The sequence below is a fragment of the Tetrahymena thermophila genome (genome assembly GCF_000189635.1).
Source record: "Tetrahymena thermophila SB210 genomic scaffold scf_8254642, whole genome shotgun sequence".
NCBI lineage: Eukaryota > Ciliophora > Oligohymenophorea > Hymenostomatida > Tetrahymenidae > Tetrahymena > Tetrahymena thermophila.
In genome coordinates this window covers 1-21,523 of record NW_002476410.1, presented here as the reverse complement: position 1 = coordinate 21,523, position 21,523 = coordinate 1, and the positions used below count along the sequence as shown (strand labels likewise).

The window sequence follows — 21,523 nt, the reverse complement described above, 5'->3', positions numbered from 1 at the left end:
TTATGAGTAGATTTTTGGTTCTTAATTTTACCAAAACATATAGATAAAACAAAAATGTTAGAAATAAATTTATGAATTTTTACTATAAACAAATACAAAAAATATAAAAATGTTTTACACATTTTAAACTAAAATGTTAAAAATAATTGAATATTTTAGAAATTAGAATTGTTAAGAGTGAATTCATATTTAAAAATACAATTAAAAGTCCTAATTAATAATAACTATAAACAAAGAAGAAAAGCATAAAAAGTATTTAAAATAAATTAGGAAATAACTCAAATTAAAAGTAAATATATATTGAATATCAATGAAAATTAATTAATTAATCCACCTTTAAAAATCATTATTCAAATTTGATTGTTTAGATAAATATTTTTAGGGTAATATCAATCTTTTGAATAATTTTTACATAAATAAAATAGCTTAACATATTTCTTTAGAGATTAAGGAAAAGGCATTTAAAGAATTACATTTAATTGAATAAATTTATTATTTCCATACTTATTTAATCTAATATACTTGTGGATATTTATATGTCTTAACTTTTTCTAATTATTTATTTTTTCTTATTACAAATTAATAAAATTGTAAATAAAAAAGCTTTTATAAATCATTATTTAATTTGAATTTTTTTTTAAATTAATTATTTAATAATCTAAATTAAAAAAATTATTTTAATATTTTTTTCATAAAATGAATTATAATCAGTGCAAAAATTTTGGTGGTAAAATTAAATAATAAAATTAGAGAAAAATTTTTCAAAATTTTTTTAAAATTTCTTTTCCCAATTTTTGGATTAATTAGGTAGGAAAAAACTGATGTGGGTAAGCTCTCTAATAATCTAATAAATTATCTATTAAAACTCCTTTTTTTTATTTTATTATTATCTAAAATTAAAAATTAAGAAATATTTTATCATTAATATAAAATCTTACATTTTCAAAGAAATTTCTTCAAAAGAAGTTTTCTTTTTATTTATTAATAAGCAATAATAAAAAATTTTATTTTTTTGATTGTTTATCTTTATTAAATAAGAAAATACTATGAACTTTCTGATATCCTTAAGTAAATATAATTACTTAAAATATTTTAATATTATAATTCTATTTAAGCATTGCTTATAAATTAATTTTCTATTATTTAATAATCTATTTATTAACATGCAAAAATATGATAAATATACAAATAATAAATAAACATATAAAATTATTCAAATATTAATTTTTAAACCAATTGTTTATCATAATCCAAAATATATATTCAATTTAACTAATCTTTTTGATTTTAGAAACTTGCTTTTTACTTTCAGTTATAAAAGTTTATTGATTTTGTTTGCATTTTTATTATAAATTATTATAAATTACTAAAAAAAATCAAATAAAATAAAATTTTAAATTTAAAAATTATTTTTAAAATAAAAAATTAGCAGAATAAAAAAATGATAAATAAATTAAATAAAAAGCTAATAAATAAATAAATTAAAAGAGTTCATAATATTCTTTTAAATTAAGTTGTATATTATAAAATAATCCAAAGCTTTTTTACTTAAGGTGAAGTGTTAAATTTAAGAGATTAGTGCACAATACTAAATTAAAACCTAAGCCTTGATGCACCAATTGAACCAATTTTATTGCCACTTTTTAAATATTAAAGATAAAGGATATATTTAATTTGTTAGTAAGAAGGAAAAAATAAAGAAAAAATATTAAATAATAAGAAATTAATTAATAAAACAATAATAAAAGCAAAATTTTAATTATTTTATTTTAAACTCTTTTTATATTTAAAAATATCACAATCAAAAACAAATAAATTGTTTTTATGAAAGATAAAGTCTTAAATTTGAGATATTAGTGCATTTTACTAATTCAGAACCTAAGGCTTACAATCTTTCATCACCAATTAAATTTTTACTTTTTGATATTGAAAAAAAAAAATATAGTTAGTTAGTTAGTTAGTTAGTTAGAAGAAAAAATTAATAAAAAATATAAAATAATTGTTTTTACGAAAGATAAAGTGTGAAATTTGAGAGATTAGTGCATTTTACTTAACCAGTACATTAGCTTGATGCATCAAATGCACTAATTTAATTTTGACTTTTAAATATTGAAGAAAAAATATAGAGTTAATTAGTTTAGTTAGTTAGTAGGATAAAATGAAGAAAAAAATACAATAATTTACCTAAGAAAAAGTATCAAATTTGATAGATTAAAGCACTTTCCTAAACCAAAAACTAAACCTTATACACCTTTATCACCAATTTTGTTCTACTTTATTAAATATTAAAGAATAAACAAAGAGCTAATTAATTAGTTAGAAGGAAGGAAAGAAAGAAAGAAAGTAAGAAATAAATAAATAAAGAAGAAAAATATGAAATAATAAGAAATGAATTAATTAATAGTCAAAAAGTAAAAATAGATTTGTAAAAAATAAGTTAAATTAACAAAAAAACAAAAAAAAAACTAAATCAAGCAAAATACTAATAAATAAACTAAAAGATTTAAAGAAATTTATTTTTATAAATAACAGAAAAATAAATAAATAAAATCCTTTTACCCAACAAAAAGTGTCAAATTTTAGAGATTAGTGCACTTTCCTAAACTAAAACCTAGACTTGATGAACTATTTGCACCAATTAAATTACTTGAAAAATTAATATTTACTAAATAATTTAGTTTAATGAAAAAAATGAAGAAAAAATATGAATTAATTAATTGTTAATAAAACAAAAATTGAAAATGAAAGTTGAGTTAAGTTAATAATTAATGATAAAAAAACACAAGCAGAATAAAAAAAGAAAATTAAATCTAATATAAACTATAAATAAATTAATTAATTAAAAGAGCTAGTTATATTGTTTTAAATTCATTTTTATATTTTAAAATATCACAATCCAAAACAAATAAACTCTTTTACCCAATAAAAAATGTCAAATTTGAGAGATTAGTGCATTTTCCTAAACCAGAACCAAAGCCTTATCCACCATTTGCACCAATTTCATTGCGAATTTTAAAATATTGAACAAAAAATATATAGTTAATTTGTTAGTTAGAAGGAAAAAATGATAAAAATATGAAATAATAACAAATAAATAAATAAGTGATAAAAGAAAAAGTTGAAAATGAAAAAATGAGGTAAATTTAAAAATAAATATTAATAAAACATAAGCAAAATAAAATAAAAAGAAAAATAAAAGCTAAATAAATTAAAAGAATTATATTGTTTTAATTTAATTTTTATATTAAAAATATCCCTATCCCAAACAAATAAACAGCTTTTACTCAAGATTAAGTGTCAAATTTGAGAGATTAACATATTTTGCTAAACTAGAACCCAATCCCGATGCACTTTCATCACCAATTTTGACATATAGGTTCAAATTCTAAGCCTTACAAGCCAATTTTTAGCCTTCCAAGTAGTTTACTTGGATAGCATTTCACAAATCTTATATTATAAACTCAATTAAATTGCTATCTGTTACGATAATAGACAACCCCTTTTTATAAATTTTTCAATATACTAAGAGATTTGAAAAAGGGGAAAATTGAATAATTAAAATTTTCAGAATATTAAAAAAAAAACTAATTATAAATTTAATTTATGAGATTTTATTCCTAAAGAATTATTAATGTTTTAGTATTATTCTATTGAAACTAGAATGAATCTTATTCAATATTGAAATAGAATATGCTATAAATATTCCCTTATATTAATACAAATAGTTATATTTATAAGTTGATAAGTTAAAATTGGTTCATTTCCTTTAAGAAACTTATTTAATTAAAAGGGAAATAATTTAATTAATTAAATAAAAAATCTAATTTAAAATAGGAAATTTTTTTAATAAATATAAATTGAAAAATAAAATGAATAAGGCTATTTTTTTATAAAATTTGATAATTATGTTACATAGATGCAGATAATTTTCATACAATACTAAATAAAGTAAGTTTTTAAAATAGAATATCTTTTTTACTTTTTTTGGTAGATTATGTATTTAGAATTAGATTTTATATTAATAAATTTGTTAGAATTTTTAATTAATTATATTATAGCTTTTAGAGCTCAAAATGTGTACATGAATTTAATTAATGGTTAAGATTTAAATTATTAGGATTGCATTTCTAGTTATAACAGAGTTTCTTCGTTAAGATTTGAACTAAATTTAAATAAAGATAAATATAACTTTTTTTAAAATATTATTTAATTACTTGAAAAAGTAAAGGCTGAATAGAAGTAGGTGAGAAATTTATGAAGCTTTGATAATAATAGAGTTTATACATTCAGAGGTTATTTATGGACATCTAGTTTATAAATAAAAATAATATATTACTTACTTAAAATTTTTACTTAAATAATTAGCCACAAAATATTTATTTACTAATTTGGAAATTATAATAAGTTAAGCTAAATTTTTTTGTAAATTTATGACTAGCTAGCTTTTATTGGTTTGGTTTACAGAAATAAAAAATTTACTTTGAAATGTCAATTAGTAATACGGTGATCTATTTTCTTTCCTCTATTGATTCCAAAATATTTAGAATTAAATGTGCGGATATATTTTAAGATTCCTTTAGGTCAATGGAAATTGAGTCTATATTCTCAAGAGATAATAAAAAATCTTTTAAGATTATTCCCAAGCTGTTAGTTATTTAGTTTTTCGCTAAACAAATTGAAGCATACCCTTTAAAATTGGATGGTTCTTTTATACATTACAATTGCTCCTTTATTTATTCGTTGTTTAAATTGCATCTTTTTGATTAAAATAAATTAACTTAGATATGTTAAAATATAAGAAAAGAAATTAGAAATTTGAGGGTTGTTTTGATGATTTATTTTGATAAGAAAATAGTGATGAATTTTCTTCAGTGAAAATAATAAGTAAATATATTAATTAATTAATCAAAATTTCAATATTTTACTATTATGATCAAAATAAATTTCTAAAAAAAATTAAATACTCTGATAAAAGAATTCTCAAGATATGTTGTGTTTTCTTTTACTAAATTAAATTTTCTGTGTTTTATTGAAACTTTAAGATAAAGCACTCATCAGCATATTCTAATATTCCTTATTTTTCTTACTAAATTTCTTAATCAGCTTATTTCTACTAATTTTCTATGTCTTGAGAACTACTACCACAAGTAGTACTTTACTCTGAAAGAGCCTTTGTCGATGATATATTATTTTCGTTATTTTTAGGAGGAGAAACTTGAGGAGAATTTTAAGTTGCGTTTTAATTTATATCACTCTGATGATTGTTAAAGAGCTTACTATAAACAATATCAAAAATAGACAGTTTTTACAATTAATATTTATCCTAGTTCGAAAATACACTGAGAGTAGATTTATTTAATAGGACACATATGTATTAATAAAGCGATTCGTCGTATTTTTATTTTATTTGCTACAACTAATTGTTAATCATATCATCTCTTAATTGGGATATTTCTTAAAAGCCCTGCAATTCTGATGTAGGTAGAACCAAACAGAGCTATAGCAAGATTATTCCAAGTGCATACATATCAAAATTTTTATAATCTTCATCACTATTTTTTGAATTGTCTGTGAGTCTTATTTGTGAGATTCTTTTAGGCGACTTATATGCAAGATTAATAGAGTACCTATTTGAGTTCGCATTTCCTTAAGCCATTGATTTTTCTTTTTTACGTAAAAGCAAATCGTGGTAATCCATCAACTGATATACAAATTTCTAATTCTATTTAAGTATACCGACATTTGATGGTTTTAAGTTTCTATGATATAATTAATTTATGTACAACTCCTCTAATCCTTTCATTATATTTCTAAATATATCCATTATTTCATTACTAGAAAAGCTTTTTTTGTTCTTATATCTGAGATCTATCTCAGATTCTAGAGTGCTCTCATAGTAAGGACTAACGATCCACAGTTTAGTGTAGAATTCTTTTGATTTACAATTGCATTTTCGATATGGATCACTATTTATAAACAGTTATTCAATCATTGATAAATATTTATCACTTTTGATTTTACTTACTCTATTACTAAATTAATCAACAGTTACTCTCCAGCTTTATAAACTAGAAGGGTCCTTCTTATTTATTTCATCATCTAAACCATATTTTTTTAGTACAAAAGGCTGGTTATTTTTAATGAGCTTGTACACTTTCTAATTTAATGTATTCGATATTGGTTTTTTCTCCTTAAAATAATACTTAAATAGTTCAATTCTATTCCTTACTTATAATCGCCAGCATAATTCCTTTTTTACCACACTCTTATTATTAATAAAATAAATTATAATGCTATAACCACCTAATTGAGGGAGTCTTAGCAGGTTATCAAAATACTCATTGATGTCACTAAGCCTCTTCAATATTAAATCCTATGATTTTGTTCCAAATAAATTTTTGCCTGGGAATTATGGAAGACTATCTTTTTTATTTAGTGGAATGAGAGCTTTATGAAGCTCAAGTAACGTGCTATATCTTGATTTAAACTAAATGGGATTCAAAAGATCCTAATAAAATGCGTTTATAAGATATTCAGTGTGACCTTCCTTATTTTTTTTGGATGATTGAAGCTCTATTTTAGATACCCTATTATAATACATAACCTTATCTTAATATGTATTTACTTGTCAAAATCAAATTTTGCTTTTTTTGTTAGCTTTACCTATTTATTATCACAATAATCACTCAATTCAATTAATAAAGTAATAAATTTTTAATATATTCATAATATATATCTTCACAAATACGCTATTCAGATAATATTATTGAATAAATTAATAATTTTTTCCATTCTTTATTTTATTTTTTGCATTCATTACTTATGTTGTAATCTCAATATTTATGATCACTTAACTATTATTCCCTCTAAATTATTATCTAATTCCTGGATCAAGTGCTGAATAAATAACCTGACCCAAATTGTTGAATTTTATTACTACATTATTAGTTAATAAGGATTTGCATGTTTTTATCATTCACCATTTATATATATTTATATTTATCTTTCTTATTTATCAAATACAAAGCACATTTACAAATAAATCTAAATAATTAAATATTTTGTTTGGCATTTTGTAATCTTTATCAACTTATTTAATTTAAAAAATATTCAAATAAAATTAATTTATAATTTGATTTGTTGGTTTTAATTGAAAAACAAAAAAATTTTTTAAAAGAATATTTTAATATTTATTTTCGATTTAAATATCTTTTTCTTAAAAAAAGTTTTAAAAATGTTTTTAATATTTATTTAGATGTAAATATTCTAAATGAAATTATTTTCATTCAAATTAGTAAAATAAATATTTGGTATTCCTAAAATTTATATCATTTTTAAATTGTTATTAAAACTTTCATAATATCAAAGAAGTTTTTCAAATAAACATCTGTTATTAAAGCAAATCAATTTTTTTTATTATTAAATAGATAAAAATAATCTTAAATATTTTTCTAAACAAAAGTATAAATAATTATATTAATTATTATTTGAAAACTTAATACTATTTTCTTTTAGAATTTTAAATATTTAAAAATAATTTGCTTAAAGAACCTTTGATGCCTTTTCAATCTTTGATTTTTAATAATTACTTTTTGATGAAAGCAATAGATCAAATTTTTGTTTCTATCTATTAACAATTAGAACAAAAAATTTTAGAGGAATTAAAAGATAAAAAATATAGCATATTTAATGAGGTTCACAAAATAAAGTTTAAGTGTGAGAATAAGTAGCATATTTTAGGATTTATTCCAAAATTGTAAAACCTATTTATTAGATAATTAAATTCTAATGCATCATAAATATAGTTCAAAACCATTATAACATATAATATAATTTTCAATCATTATAATTACATCATGATTAAAAATAAAACTTCTACTTTAATGACTAAAACAAATAAAATTTTGGTAATAACATTTCGCATTAATTAATATGAAATCTGATTTTAAAGGAGTTTTCAATAAAATTTACATGCTCTAAATCTAAAACTTCAAATTTTTTATTTGATTTACTTAAATTTTACTAAAACAGAGCTAATTTGAATACTTATATAGTTATTATCTAATTAAAATAATTTAATAATTAGTAATTTATAGAAAAATACCTTTTTTTAAATTAGATTTTATTTATAAAAACTTTAAAACTAATATTTACTATCTTTATTAAGATTTATTTAATTGAATATTATAACTATTTCTGATTTCATTTACTGATTAATATATGTTATTTGTTATACATTTTTAATAGCTTTCGTTATTTTATTGCAATAAACTAAATAAACATTAATATTATTTTTTAATTTTGATGAAATTTAAAATAGTAATCATAAATAAAAGAAATATAATTTAATAAAAAATAATTTATAATGAATTTAAAATATTTATTTTCATTAAAAAAATAGGAATATTTTATCTGTTCCAAAAATAGCTTAATATCAGTCTTATTAAACTGAAAGTATAATGTAAAACCTCGTAGAGTTTTAATCCTCTTTTTATTAAAGAATATTGTCGGGGGAAAGCAAATAGAGCCAACAATATATGTCATATATATTCAATCTAATTTTTAATAAAAACAATCCGATTTGTACAGTAAATAAATAAATATTAATATTAATAATTAATATATCAAATTTAATTTCTAACATTTATTTTTTTACGATTTGCAATCTTCTTCCAAAAATAGCTTTTTTATTTATTTATTATTAGTAAATTATTGTATCAACGATTGATTATGCTTTTTTACTTGTTAAAGTAATTTAGTGAAATGAGAAAAAGGAAATTAAATGACTCTTTAATAATTATTTGTTGTAAATTTCATTCAAGTAATTAAATAATCTTTTATATGAACAAAAATTTACAAAGAATTTTAATTATTTCAAAACAAAAAGAGAAGAAAAAATTTTTAGGTTTTAGGAAGTTTAAAATTAATTCAGTAGAAATAAAATGAAAAGCAATCAAATTTATTTAGCAATATTATTATTATAGCTAGTTAAATACTCTATTTTAGTTTTAGATTGTGGATATGGTTGCAAAATCTGCTAACAAAATACATGCATCTAGTGCTACGATAAGTACAGATTAGATTCTTAGTTAGGAATATGCATATACTAAGGGTGTATGCAGAACTTCTACTTTTAACCCTCTTAAGGCTATAATCAAGGATAATGTTAATCTATTTGTAATCCTTCTTACATAACAAATAAATAGCAGAATATTTGCATTCAAATTGAGAAGTGTTCATTTTCTTATTAAAGCCTTCAAAATATTATAGATAATTTGAAGCCACTTGACATGATTGCATATTAGGATAATTATTATGCAGTGTTTTATGATGGATATATATCAGTTTTCTGGAAATAAAATCTGTAATTGTATCAACATATCCAATTTTAAAATGGAGATTTAGGTGTCTTTCATCTAAATAATATAGTTATTGCGTAAAGCCAAGATAATTCTTATCAAGTATGGGATTTAATTAATAATTATAGGTATTAGCTACTAAATTCTACTAAACTTCAAATTAGTAGTTAGTCAAGTCTTTTTTAAATGAGTAAAAATCAAAGTTTTGCATTGATTCTATAGTAATCAGTTATTGATTTATCAATAAAAGGAGCTATATTCGATTAAATTTCTGGAACAATTTATTAAGAACTTTAAATAATGATAAATAAAAAGATCACCTTTTTTACTTATAAATCTGACTTAATTATTATTCTAACTAATGATCAAATTTAAATATATTTAACTGAATTAATAACTAACTACCCACCTAAAATAAATATTAAGTTTTTATTAAACATTTAAATTCAAAAGAGTTCTACATTACCATATATTGATTTGATATAATTACATAACAATTATGTATTTGTCTTTTAAGATAAATTATTTTTGATTGATAAGATCTAACAAACATATAATAATATTTAAAATCTAATCAATTTAAGTGAAATTGTCAAGATTAGACCATTAGATGAAAACAATCAATAAATCCTAATTTAAGGTAAAGCAAGCTTAGCTTTATACGATTTAGCAAAAAACGTTTAGATAGGTGATCAAATGTAATAAGTGAATGATTTTGAAATAATTAATATTAACGCTACCATTATAAATGTATTAGTACTATATAGTAATAGTACTTTAATAATTTATCAATACAGTAATGAATAATAACAATTTTAAATAGTTTCTACATAACTATTAATCTAATAAAATTTGCAAAAAATAACTTTATTAAATTAATAATAAAATGATAATAACTAAATACTTATTGATAATTAAAAAATAGCTCTACTTGGACTCTCAATTCAAATATTAGAATTTGATAATTCTAAATAATAATATAATTCAAATTTAATAGCAAACTACAAAAAGAATCTTCCGTTTGCTACAGCGCAAACAGTAAAGATTGCTATTTTATATTAATTTATGTAATTAATTACTTGTCACATAAACGGAGACATCGTTTTTTATGACATTTCTTCAGGTTAATTCTCTGAAATATTTCTTAAAATAAATAATCCTAATTCTTCGTGTATAGATATGTTTACTTTTTTAGATTAATAAATTGTTGTCCGTATGTCTGATAGAATACTTTTCTATTCAGGATTAGATTGGACTATTATAAATTAAATAGATACTTCTAACAATAAAAACATATTTATTCAAAATAATAATGATAAGCTTATTATAATATAAGACTAATGCATAACAATATTAAATGGTTAATTAAGCTAAATTTTCAAGAAATGTGAGTAATCTTTTCTAAATTAATACTAATCTATTATATTTCTTTCGAATTTAGATCTTTACATTTAACAAAACTCATAAATAATTTACTATACATTTAACACCAATCAATAATAGTATGAAAATATAAGTTTTTATTATAACCTAAAAAATTCTGAAATTCTATATTTTACTTATTTTAAACTTTTATCAAACTAATATAATGAACAGTATAACTATTTTGGCATTGATAAATTATTAATTTTTGATAAAAATTAAAATATTTATCTACTTACCAATGAATTGAAAGTCGTATTTGTATTTGAAAATGTGATACTTAGTACAATATAGTAAATAATTAGTACTGATAATAAATACTTATATTATGTAGCAGGCTATAATACTCAAAATCCTCCAATATCAGTGATATACATTCTTGTTATGGGGCAATCAGAACCTATATTATAACCATGTTTTACAAATTCTCCATTTTTGGGAGACACATTTGTTAAAGTTAATTAAAACGGAGATGTATATTAATATTATGAAAATATATAATAATTGAATTACCTTACTGTTTACTTTTAAAGGGCAATTAATTTAAATAAAATGAACATTTTATTCACCAGATTATAATACATAGTAATTGACAATGAAACAATCCGCTTAAAATTTGAAAGAGGTTCATCTCAGAATTCTATTTCATATTCTGGAACAATAAGTGGAGCTTTGGTATCTAAAAGCTAATCAATAACAAATTATGATACCTTAAACATAAAACAATCTTTTAAAGATTCATCTGATTTGATAGTCGAACTTAAATCAAGTATTTATATTGGAGTATATCTAATACGGACGAATTAGTAAGTTTCAATTTACGATATCTACACCAATCAATTTTTAGAAATACTTAAGTTTCAGGATTAAGTTTAACCATTTGCTAAATGTGATTTTATTGAAAAAACATATTCAATAATCTGCTTTAACAATAAACAAATTTTATTAAGAAGTTTTTTTCTATCAAATTAAAAATTGGAGTTTGTATCTGATTTTAATATAAATGGATACGTATATGATACTAAAAGTAATTCAATCTATGTCTATGGAGATAAAATTTTGGAGTTAAATTCTAAGTTATAATAGCTTACAGTAATCTTATATTAGTAGGATACTACACAAATCCAGAATTGCTAACAAACCTAAAATATGCTAATTTGTATTAATTCTTAAAAATATCTCATTTTAATTAATAAAATTAATTTTTATTAGTATCATACCATTTAAATTATAGGCTTTTAAAATAACATCTATCTCCTTATAGATGAGTAGTATTAAAGAATAATTTTATTTAACGAAATATGCTTGATATATAATTTTAATGGTGAAATATTAAATAATCTTGGTAGTTTTTAAGGAACAATAGCTTAATATGGTATACATGATCAATACTATATCATCTTTTCAAGTTTAAGTAAATTTATTAAAATTTTAGTTATTTATATGTAAAATAAGAAACTCATATTTTAGTACTTATTAGGTTATTAATGATAGAATTAATACTTCCAACTATTAATTTAAGTTTTATTTTTTTTAAAATTTTTTAATAAGCTAAAAAATCAACATTATTTTTTATTGAGTAATTAGTTTTAATTTACTATAATAACTCCAGCATAAATTCTCAGTTTGTTTCAGCAAAAACGAAGAGAATTTAAAAAAATATTCAATATAGTTTAGATTTGAAAAACTTAAAATAAATTATTTTAAAAATACAATATTTATTTATTTAATATAACAGTAGGAAAAATAATAAATAGAAATAGTTTGACATAGACTTAAATACTATCTCCAGCTCGTATAGAGATCGTTAAATATACATACATAAATTTAAATTAATAAATTGCTTACTTTTGTAGTTCTTCTGCATTCAGTTAAATATATATTTATGATATTTAAGCTGATCAAACAAATAAATGTTCAGGTATTAGTGGAAACCAGTATGCAGTAATAGATATGGTATATTTTTTAGAGTTAAGTTCTTTATTATATTTGGATTAAGCAGGAGAACTAACTCTAAATTTTATATTTTAACCTTATTAGCTTGTAGATGGTATTGTTATTACTGAAATAGTAGATTATAATTAATAATTAATTGGTTTAACGTATGATAACCAGTCAAGCTATGTATTTGTTTATACTTAAACAAATGTTTACTTAATAAATGTAAGCAATCTAGGATATAAGTTTTAAATTTAGTTAAATTAATAAAGTAGCCTTTTTACTGAAATAAAATTACTAAGCGACTCAAATATTTATTCACAATTCTTAGTGATTGGTGATTAAAATACTATTTTTAGATACTAAGAGTAATATATAACTCCTGAATTATTTTTTTTTAACGAATAATAATTAAAGGATATCAGATATGATATTGAAAATGATGTTTTGGTAATAGCTTTTGTGAATAAAGTTTTTCTTTTTTATAATTATGAATAAAATAATAGAAATAGTATAAAATCTAACTAAATTTCATTAGATTTAAAATTTTAAAGATTTCTAGCCAATTATATTTATTAAACATTTGATAAAAAAATAATTCATATTGATATCAAATCTGGATAAATAGTAAATACAATATAAATATAATTAGATTAGTATATTAATTCATTTTTATTTGATTAATAAAATAAAATATTATACCTTGGGCTAAATGACTTGTCAATGTTTGTATATTTCGTAGACACTAAATAAGTTTAAAGTTATAAATTTCAGCAACTAAATAAAACTTTCACTAATGTTAAATTTATTGGTATTATTAGTTCCTAAGAGTGCTACTTTGCTACTCTTGGTGGATAGTTTTTAGTAATAAATCATTCAAAAAATTAAATAGCAAGTGAATTAAACTTGAATAAATAACTAAAATTGGAAGACGATCTAAACTTAATAAATATTTAATATGATAATTAATATCAGAGAATAATATTTAACTTTATTGGTGATTTTAAAGTTTACATATGGGATTTTCAACATTAGAAACTAGAATAAACAATTGGTATCCCAAACACTCACTCAAACAATATTATGATTTCTTCATAATTTATTATTACAGCATCTTCATCATAATTAAACTTTTACTCAAGATCAAGACCCAGTTTGTTTTAGACGTCAATATAAAAATATATTATAACGAATCAAATTATTTAGTGGTATATTGAGAAGGATACTTATATTATCTTACTTTTTGAGCATAAATTTGAAGTATTTGCCATAATTGGTTAGAATAACTTCATGATTGATTAATAAAATTTGAGTATCCTAATCTTATGAAGTCCTATTATAATGGGTAGTTTATCTATTTTTATGGTTTACATTAAAATGGTGCTTTTCAATATACTTATAATACAAACTTATATTAATATAAAGTTTAGAGTTACTATTAATCGAGTTTATAAGTGAATAATTTCGCAGATTAATGTTACATCTCTACTCAAAGCGATAATAACTTTTAGTCTATATTTAATTAGATTAATTCGATGAGTCCTATAACCTAATAAGTTGTAGGAATTACTGGTAGGACTGTTTAAAATATGCTGAATACATAAACATTTGTATTTTTAAGTATTTTAGGAACTTAGCTATTAGAATTAAGTAATTAAATATCTTAATTGACACAAATAAGCAATATTCTTTTTTTACCATCTAATAATAGTTTAAACAACTTAATTTTTGACTAAAGTGTCTAAATTTAGTTAGAAAAGTAGTATTTTCAAATAGAAAATTTTAACTTGTAAGTAATTCAAACTTCAAATTAAGCAATTAATATTACATTTGATCAATAAATTCAATTTTCTACTTTAGAAACAATTTATATCTAAGATTAGACTATATTCTAATCTACAATTATTTTCTAAAATTAATAATAAGTCATATTCTCTAATTTAATTATTTAAAATTGCACTTTTTAGGATACAAGCAGTAAAAATCAAACAAATAATTAAAATAGCTATACATATCTCTTAATAGAAAATGTAGATACTTTAATAATTTTTAATATGAAAATAATAAATAACACCTTTAATGATACAAACTTATTTAGTCTATTTTAAATAGTTAATGTAAATTCAGTAATAATTTATTAATTAAATATCTAAGAAAATAAATTCCCTTCTGCCTCACCTATATTTATTTTTAAGTAAATAAATTAATTAACAATAGACTTGCTAACTATTAATTTAAATGTTAATCCTTCATCTGTTATTGATATGACTGATGTCATTTAATAGTAAGATAGCAGTTATGAAAAAAATATTTTAATGCAATTCTATGGATGTAACAATTTATTACTAAAAAACAGTTCTTTTAAGAAAAATATAGGAGGAGTAATACTTAAAGTTTCAAATCAAATATAATAAGATAATAATATAATTAAGTTACTTAATGACGTTTTTAATATTGATAATTTATAAGTCTAAAAGAATAGTTAACCTTAAATGGCTTCTATAATTTAAATATAATCGTCGAACGTATACATTAAAGACATGGATTTTTCTTAAAATAAAGGAAATTGTTTAGCTTACGGTTCTTAAAAGTGTGAGATTAACAACAGTACCTTTTATGATAATAGAGCGTTAGATGGTGGAGCTATTTACTTTTATGGCATAACAAATTATATTAAAATTCAAAATTCTACATTTAGATAAAATATAGCTCAAGGAAGCGGAGGATCATTGCTCTTTGAAGAATTAAATTAAAATTGTTTGATAATTTTTGATAATAAAACGAAGATAATTTCAAATGCTGCAAAAATTGGTGGAGGTTTGAGGATCTTAAGTAGCTAATTAGATTATTAATTACCAACAGGATTTCCTTTCAAATAAAATGTTTGTAGTAATAAAGCAGAAATATATGGTGACGATTCTACTTATAATATTTAATCAATACTTATAAATAAATATAAAAGTTTATCTAATTCAGATTAAAATAAGAACTATACTTTCTAATTTGAAAACATATAGTAAACATAATTAAATTCTAATTACTCCGGAGTAATTTAAATTGAAAATTTTATGAGTGGAGGTAAAATTTAACTTTAAATTTATTTCTTAGATAATTATAAAAGAAAAATAAACTTTTCAAAAGATCTCCTAAGATAAAATAAGTATCCCACTAGAATTTAAAAAGAATTGATGGAATTATAGATTAATATAGAAAGCATTTCAAGTACAAATACATAGTTGATAGGTGATAAATAAGTAAATTACCTTCTATATGACGAAGAGACTTCCAGCTTTATTCTAACTGATTTAACTATATCTGCCTCAATTGAATCTTAATTTAATTTCAAAATATCTACATCAATGGAGAATATCTATAGCAACTTTTATCCTTACCTTATGGTAATTAATTTCAGACCATGTATTTTAGGTGAGATTGTTTAATCTATTACAAGCAGTATTAAAGTATGTTAATATTGTACTTTAGGGACATATTCTTTTGAAAAGCCTCAATCAATTCCTTCTTCAAATTTAAATTAAACATAAAACAATAATACTTAGTAGTATTTGAGTAATCAGTGTAAATTATGTCCCTCATCAGCTTTGTTTTGTGAGGGAAATTAAATTAAACTAAAAAATGGATATTGGAGACCAAATTAAACAACTGATGAAATAATTTAATGTAACTAAGTTATGAATTTTTGTTTACCTGAAGAAAGCAGCAGTAGTATTGAAGGATGTGCAGAAGGTTATGTTGGTGCATTATGTAGCGAATGCGATTTATAATCAAAGATATGGAATAAAAAAGGCCATATGTATGCTCCCTCAATTTTAAAAGGTGTTTGTTCTGAATGTTCTAATGTTATTTTTTCTTACTTATTTTTAGCCTTTAATGTATTGTGCCTACTATTATATTTTTTTATGAGTGAAAACACCTTTTTCGTAAACTGCAAATATTCATAGACATGCTTCTACCTTCGAAAACTTAATATTTTGCCAATATTAACAAATTCTATTCAAGATGCCTCTGGATTTTATATAAAGATAATAGTGACTTATATACAATTTTCTTCTATTCTAATTTAATAATAGAATTCTATATCTGTAAAGGTATAACTTCCTATGACTTTAATGGGTTCATCAAGTTACTATCTTACTGTAGGTTTGAGCTGTATTTTTGGAAAAAAAATATACCAAATGTACGGAAAAGTTTTAATAACAACATTTGTCCATTCTCTGACTCCAATTTTTTTTGGCTTTCTGGTAGTTTTGATTTTGATTTTTTAAAGAAGCTCTTCCTATTATTAATCTAGGATGTTCTATTATCAATTGGCAACTCTGTTTCATATTTTGTTTTAATTCTTTGTTATAGATTAAATTTAATTTTTTTCATCAGCAATTAATTGTGTTCAAGTAGGAAGCTAATCATATCTTTATTTAGACTAGAATATTTTATGCTCAAACGATGAAACTAGAATCTATTTGATTGCAATTTGTTCAATAAATTTGGCAATATACTCTACAATACCGCTTTTAATATTTTACTTTTTTAGAAAAAAATACCAAACTATCGATACATGCATCACAAGATATCTTTTTGGGTATTATTATAATGAATTTATGGTATAATATTACTATTGGGATTTTATAAGAATCTATTTAAGAATTATTGTAACTTTAGTGTACACATTAATTGGATAAATTCAAAGAGATCTTTCAATAAATATAATTTTATTGACTTTTGCTTTGTATATAATGCTTATTATCAAATATAATCCTTACATTACAAAAAGACTTAGCTTCAATGAAATAACATCATGCGCATTAATTATGGTAAAATTAGTAATAAATAACATTAATTTAGATAACTTTATATTTAACACCATATTTCAAATAGCAGATATTCTTATTAATATAGTATTTGTCCTTTATTTCATTTGCATAATTTTCATAGAAAAATCAAAAAATTAAAACTCTATTTTGGGAAAAATCTTCAAAAAAATTATTATAATAGTAATTCCTAAAAAATATCATAAAGTTATATTAAATGATAAAAGAGTGTCAATTAAGACTTACTTTAGGTGGATATTAATTAAAAAAAATATAAATAAAATTGTGTAAATGAAGGCTGCAACTAACTTTAAAATCGCATTATATAAATAAGAAAGCATGAAGAAATAAATGCTTAAGAAGAGTCTCTCTTAATATTCAAGTAAGCTTTTATTTTTAAAAATATTTTTAAAAAATATTTAATAATTTAATAAGGAAATTCATAGTTGTAAAAATAGGACTCTTTTATTATCTAAAAAAAAAATATATTTTAAAATCCTACTTTAAGCAACTTTTCACCAAAAATTAAATTTTAAGATTCAAATAAATCAAATCTTAAAAAAAATAATAGCTTAAAAGATAACAAATCATAACTACTTCTTTTATCTCAAAGAACTAGAGAATGTTCACCTATATTGAATCTAGAATAACTAAATGAATAGAATTTATAATTAAGAGATAGGATTTCTTTATCAAGTGATTAAAAAAAATGCAAGAAAATTCTAAAAAAAGTTAAAAGATAAAATTACTAATCTGAAGAAGATAGTTATTAACTTGATTCGCCAAATAAGCCTATTATTTCTTCATATAGTAACATTATACTCAAATATATAACAAATAAAAATTAAGATATTTACTTGAATGATTAATCTCCCAATTAAGCTTAATTCTTAGAGACTACTGAAAATCAAATAAAAAATTAATATTAAATATCTAAAAAAAGCTCTTAAGTCTAATTTATTTGAGAACTTTATATATTTATTTGTTGTTTGCTTCTACATTTAAATATTTTTATAGTTTTTTGTTCATAATTTAATACTTTTTTGTTTATTTAATTAGTTATTTATTTTTTTAATAGTTAATACTAAAGTTCCATCATTTTTTTTTATTTAGATAATAATTTTGTTAATAAAAAGTTTTCAAGATTTTGTTCCTCTTTTTTCATTATTTTATAAAATATAATTTTTTGTAAATTTTATGTAAAATCAAATACAATCAAAGATATAAGTCAATTTATATGTACAAATAGTTTTGGTTTTAATTCATTTGTAAAATACGATATATGGGATTAAAGAATCTTTTTTATTTGTTCTCTTGTTATTTTTAATTGAATATAAATTGTTATATATTATCTTTATCATCTAACCAGAAGTTAAAATATACTGAATTTTATTTTAGAGGGTTTCTCTTTCATTATAAGATAGGTGTTCTATCATTATAGATATGATATCTTTGCATTGTTTTTTTGGCATTAACATTTTTTATTTATTTATTAGAATCGTCTACTAGATTCAGGTTAAAGATTATGATTGCTGATGTGATTTTGAAATTTTGTGATCAGGAAATTAAATTATTGCTACCTTAAGAATGAATATACCTAAACAATTAAAAAAATTTTTAATTTCTAAATATGTAGTTATTAATTTAATTTTATCCATAAAATTGTTAATAATAAAAAAATTAAAATTACTTTATAATTTGTTTTCTATTTGAGTGAACCCAAATTATTAAAAATCTTTTGGTGCTACCAGTTTTTGATATATTTTGTCTATATATGGTTTACATTAATTATTATAATTAAAAACTAGTGGTCAATTTATGTTGAATAAAACTGCGACTTATTAAATAGGTTTGTTAACCTACTAAAGAGTTATTCTAAAAATAAAGTATCTATCCGCTCTTCAAAAATTGATTGGGTTAACATTTTCAGTACTTCTGAGAGTTGTGCCGAATTTACTGATCTACCTCTCAGATACATACATCTTGACTCAGTTCCTAATTTTAACGATTGGTAATAATATCAAACTTTAATATTTTTTTAACTTTATCTTCTTTAAACATAATTTAAAATATTTAAATCAAAAGGCCTTAGTAAAGTTTCGGTTAGTGGAAGCAACCCTACATGAAGGATTATACTCTAGCTTCAATATGCGAAATATATACCATTTTAACTATATTTTAATCTTATATCTGAGTATCAAATTATATAAAAACATATATTAACTTTAGAAAATATAAATGGGATTTTTTAGATTTATAAGAAAAAATTTATATTTATATATTTGAGTTTTTTAAAATATTTTAAATCTCTAATTTAATTAAATAATCAATTAAATAAGCAAAACTAAATGATGATTTTTTAAAAGAAGATTTTTTATCTTTTGTTGTATTTCTAAAATAAAATTTGAAAGCAATGTGAGATGTAAGAAATAACTTATCAACAAATAAAAATAGTAACATCTAAATTATTAATTTGTAGTTTATTTTAACCAAATAATAGTATTTAAAATTTATTGTGGATAAAGATTTTGGGATATAATTAAATAATCAAGCAGATAAACAAAATTTAAAAGAAGATTTTTGAAAAGGGTATTTTAAATTTTTTTGTTATTTTTTATAATTTGAAAGATGAGTGAGATGTCTTTTTATAAAAAAATTTCTAACTAATGAAGTGAGATATAATTAATTTTCTTCTATCAGAATTAGACATTCTTTAAAATCATAATTATATTTTTTTGATAAAACAGAAAATTTCTGATACAAAAATCTTTGATTAATTTATTTCTTACAATTTTAGAAAAACATTAGAAAAATATGTTTGTAAATTAAGTAATCTTAAAGATATACCAATAAGAAATCACTTTTAACTATGATTTTATGATTTTAATTTTAAAATGAGAAAGTTTAGTATGAGCAGTTAAAACATTTTTGATTCTTTTTTTACTTATCAATTTTTTGATTATTTTAAAAAAAAATTTATTGATTATAAAATACATAAATTAGGAACAACTAATTAGTGATCATTTTTAGTCTATGAGATAATCACATAAAAGAAATTTAGATCAATTTATTTTTTATAAACATCTTTTATTTAATTAGTCTAAGGCAAAATCTAAATTATTAATCAAATAATTAATCAAAATTTAATTAGAATATTAATAATGAACAAAATAATCTTACTAACTTTGGTAGTCCTTTCTCTATTGCTGGCAACCGAAGCCAGATTCAATAAGGATGATCAACAAACTTTCTTAGGATTTACTCCAAATTAACCACTTATAAAAGATGTATATTAATGCTTAAAGTCAACTACTAATTATACTTTCCAAGTTATTACTGGTAGAGATATTAATGGTATTAATCCTCAAGTTTATAATTAAGCTAAATTTGCTGAGGAAGCTGGCTTTGAAACTCATCTTATGTACATCCCATGCATTAATAAAGATACTGATGCCCATCCAGAATGCAGAGTTAGTGATTAAGTAAACAAATTCTTGGCTGCCACTTCGGATATCAATTACTAAATTATTTGGATTAAAATTTCAGCTAATGATGACGAAAAATGTAAATGGACTAATGATATCAATTTCAATTGCCAAAGAACATAAGATATTGCTAACTATTTAAAAGTCGCTTCTAATAAAAAAATTGGTTACTTTTCTACCTAAGAAGACTGGATCAAAATTTATGGAGATAAATATGGTTGTTCTGAAGCATCAGATTTATATAATTTCTACCCTCTCTACTACAAATATTTAGATGATTAACCTAATACTAAAGAGTTCTTGTAACTTAATTATCATTTTTTAATTTTCATTTTAATAGCATAACTAAATTTTATTATAAAAATTAATTAGAGATCACAAATTTGGAACTTTTGGACCTCAGGCCATGAAAATGTATAAGACAACTGATCAATGCAATGCTTAATTGAATATAAATATTTTATATCCAGAAAATTTGTCAATAAATTTATGA

General features: G+C 20.8%; 8 protein-coding genes across 8 annotated transcripts; 7 read left to right on the top strand and 1 right to left on the bottom strand. All coding sequences in view use genetic code 6, as the record gives it.

The window, feature by feature from the left end:
* Positions 1-2,070: 2,070 nt before the first annotated feature.
* TTHERM_001379980 (hypothetical protein) lies at positions 2,071-2,739 on the top strand (the record flags this gene model as incomplete). The annotated part of the gene is made up of 1 exon (XM_012797737.1): positions 2,071-2,739. One exon carries the CDS (start codon positions 2,071-2,073, stop codon positions 2,737-2,739), a length of 669 nt encoding a protein of 222 aa, XP_012653191.1.
* A 1,018-nt stretch (positions 2,740-3,757) lies between these two features.
* On the bottom strand, positions 3,758-6,601 carry TTHERM_01379970 (kinase domain protein; the record flags this gene model as incomplete). The annotated part of the gene is made up of 3 exons (XM_001016482.2): positions 3,758-4,307; positions 4,480-4,755; positions 4,965-6,601. The coding sequence occupies 3 exons, from the start codon at positions 6,599-6,601 to the stop codon at positions 3,758-3,760; spliced, it is 2,463 nt and encodes an 820-aa protein (XP_001016482.2).
* Positions 6,602-9,021: 2,420 nt separating this feature from the next.
* TTHERM_001379957 (hypothetical protein) lies at positions 9,022-9,279 on the top strand (the record flags this gene model as incomplete). The annotated part of the gene is made up of 1 exon (XM_012797736.1): positions 9,022-9,279. One exon carries the CDS (start codon positions 9,022-9,024, stop codon positions 9,277-9,279), a length of 258 nt encoding a protein of 85 aa, XP_012653190.1.
* A 1,886-nt stretch (positions 9,280-11,165) lies between these two features.
* Positions 11,166-12,090, top strand: TTHERM_001379953 (hypothetical protein; the record flags this gene model as incomplete). The annotated part of the gene is made up of 2 exons (XM_012797735.1): positions 11,166-11,873; positions 12,016-12,090. The coding sequence occupies 2 exons, from the start codon at positions 11,166-11,168 to the stop codon at positions 12,088-12,090; spliced, it is 783 nt and encodes a 260-aa protein (XP_012653189.1).
* Positions 12,091-14,983: 2,893 nt separating this feature from the next.
* On the top strand, positions 14,984-16,769 carry TTHERM_01379950 (transmembrane protein; the record flags this gene model as incomplete). The annotated part of the gene is made up of 2 exons (XM_001016480.2): positions 14,984-16,576; positions 16,737-16,769. The coding sequence occupies 2 exons, from the start codon at positions 14,984-14,986 to the stop codon at positions 16,767-16,769; spliced, it is 1,626 nt and encodes a 541-aa protein (XP_001016480.2).
* A 566-nt stretch (positions 16,770-17,335) lies between these two features.
* On the top strand, positions 17,336-18,510 carry TTHERM_01379940 (transmembrane protein, putative; the record flags this gene model as incomplete). Its single annotated transcript, XM_001016479.2, has 2 exons — positions 17,336-17,927; positions 17,981-18,510. 2 exons carry the CDS (start codon positions 17,336-17,338, stop codon positions 18,508-18,510), a joined length of 1,122 nt encoding a protein of 373 aa, XP_001016479.2.
* Positions 18,511-19,344: 834 nt separating this feature from the next.
* Positions 19,345-19,739, top strand: TTHERM_001379939 (hypothetical protein). Its single transcript, XM_012797734.1, has 2 exons — positions 19,345-19,556; positions 19,631-19,739. Exons 1-2 carry the CDS (start codon positions 19,364-19,366, stop codon positions 19,669-19,671), a joined length of 234 nt encoding a protein of 77 aa, XP_012653188.1. The 5' UTR covers positions 19,345-19,363; the 3' UTR covers positions 19,672-19,739.
* A 1,040-nt stretch (positions 19,740-20,779) lies between these two features.
* TTHERM_001379938 (transmembrane protein, putative) lies at positions 20,780-21,440 on the top strand (the record flags this gene model as incomplete). Its single annotated transcript, XM_012797733.1, has 2 exons — positions 20,780-21,332; positions 21,403-21,440. The coding sequence occupies 2 exons, from the start codon at positions 20,780-20,782 to the stop codon at positions 21,438-21,440; spliced, it is 591 nt and encodes a 196-aa protein (XP_012653187.1).
* Positions 21,441-21,523: the final 83 nt, after the last annotated feature.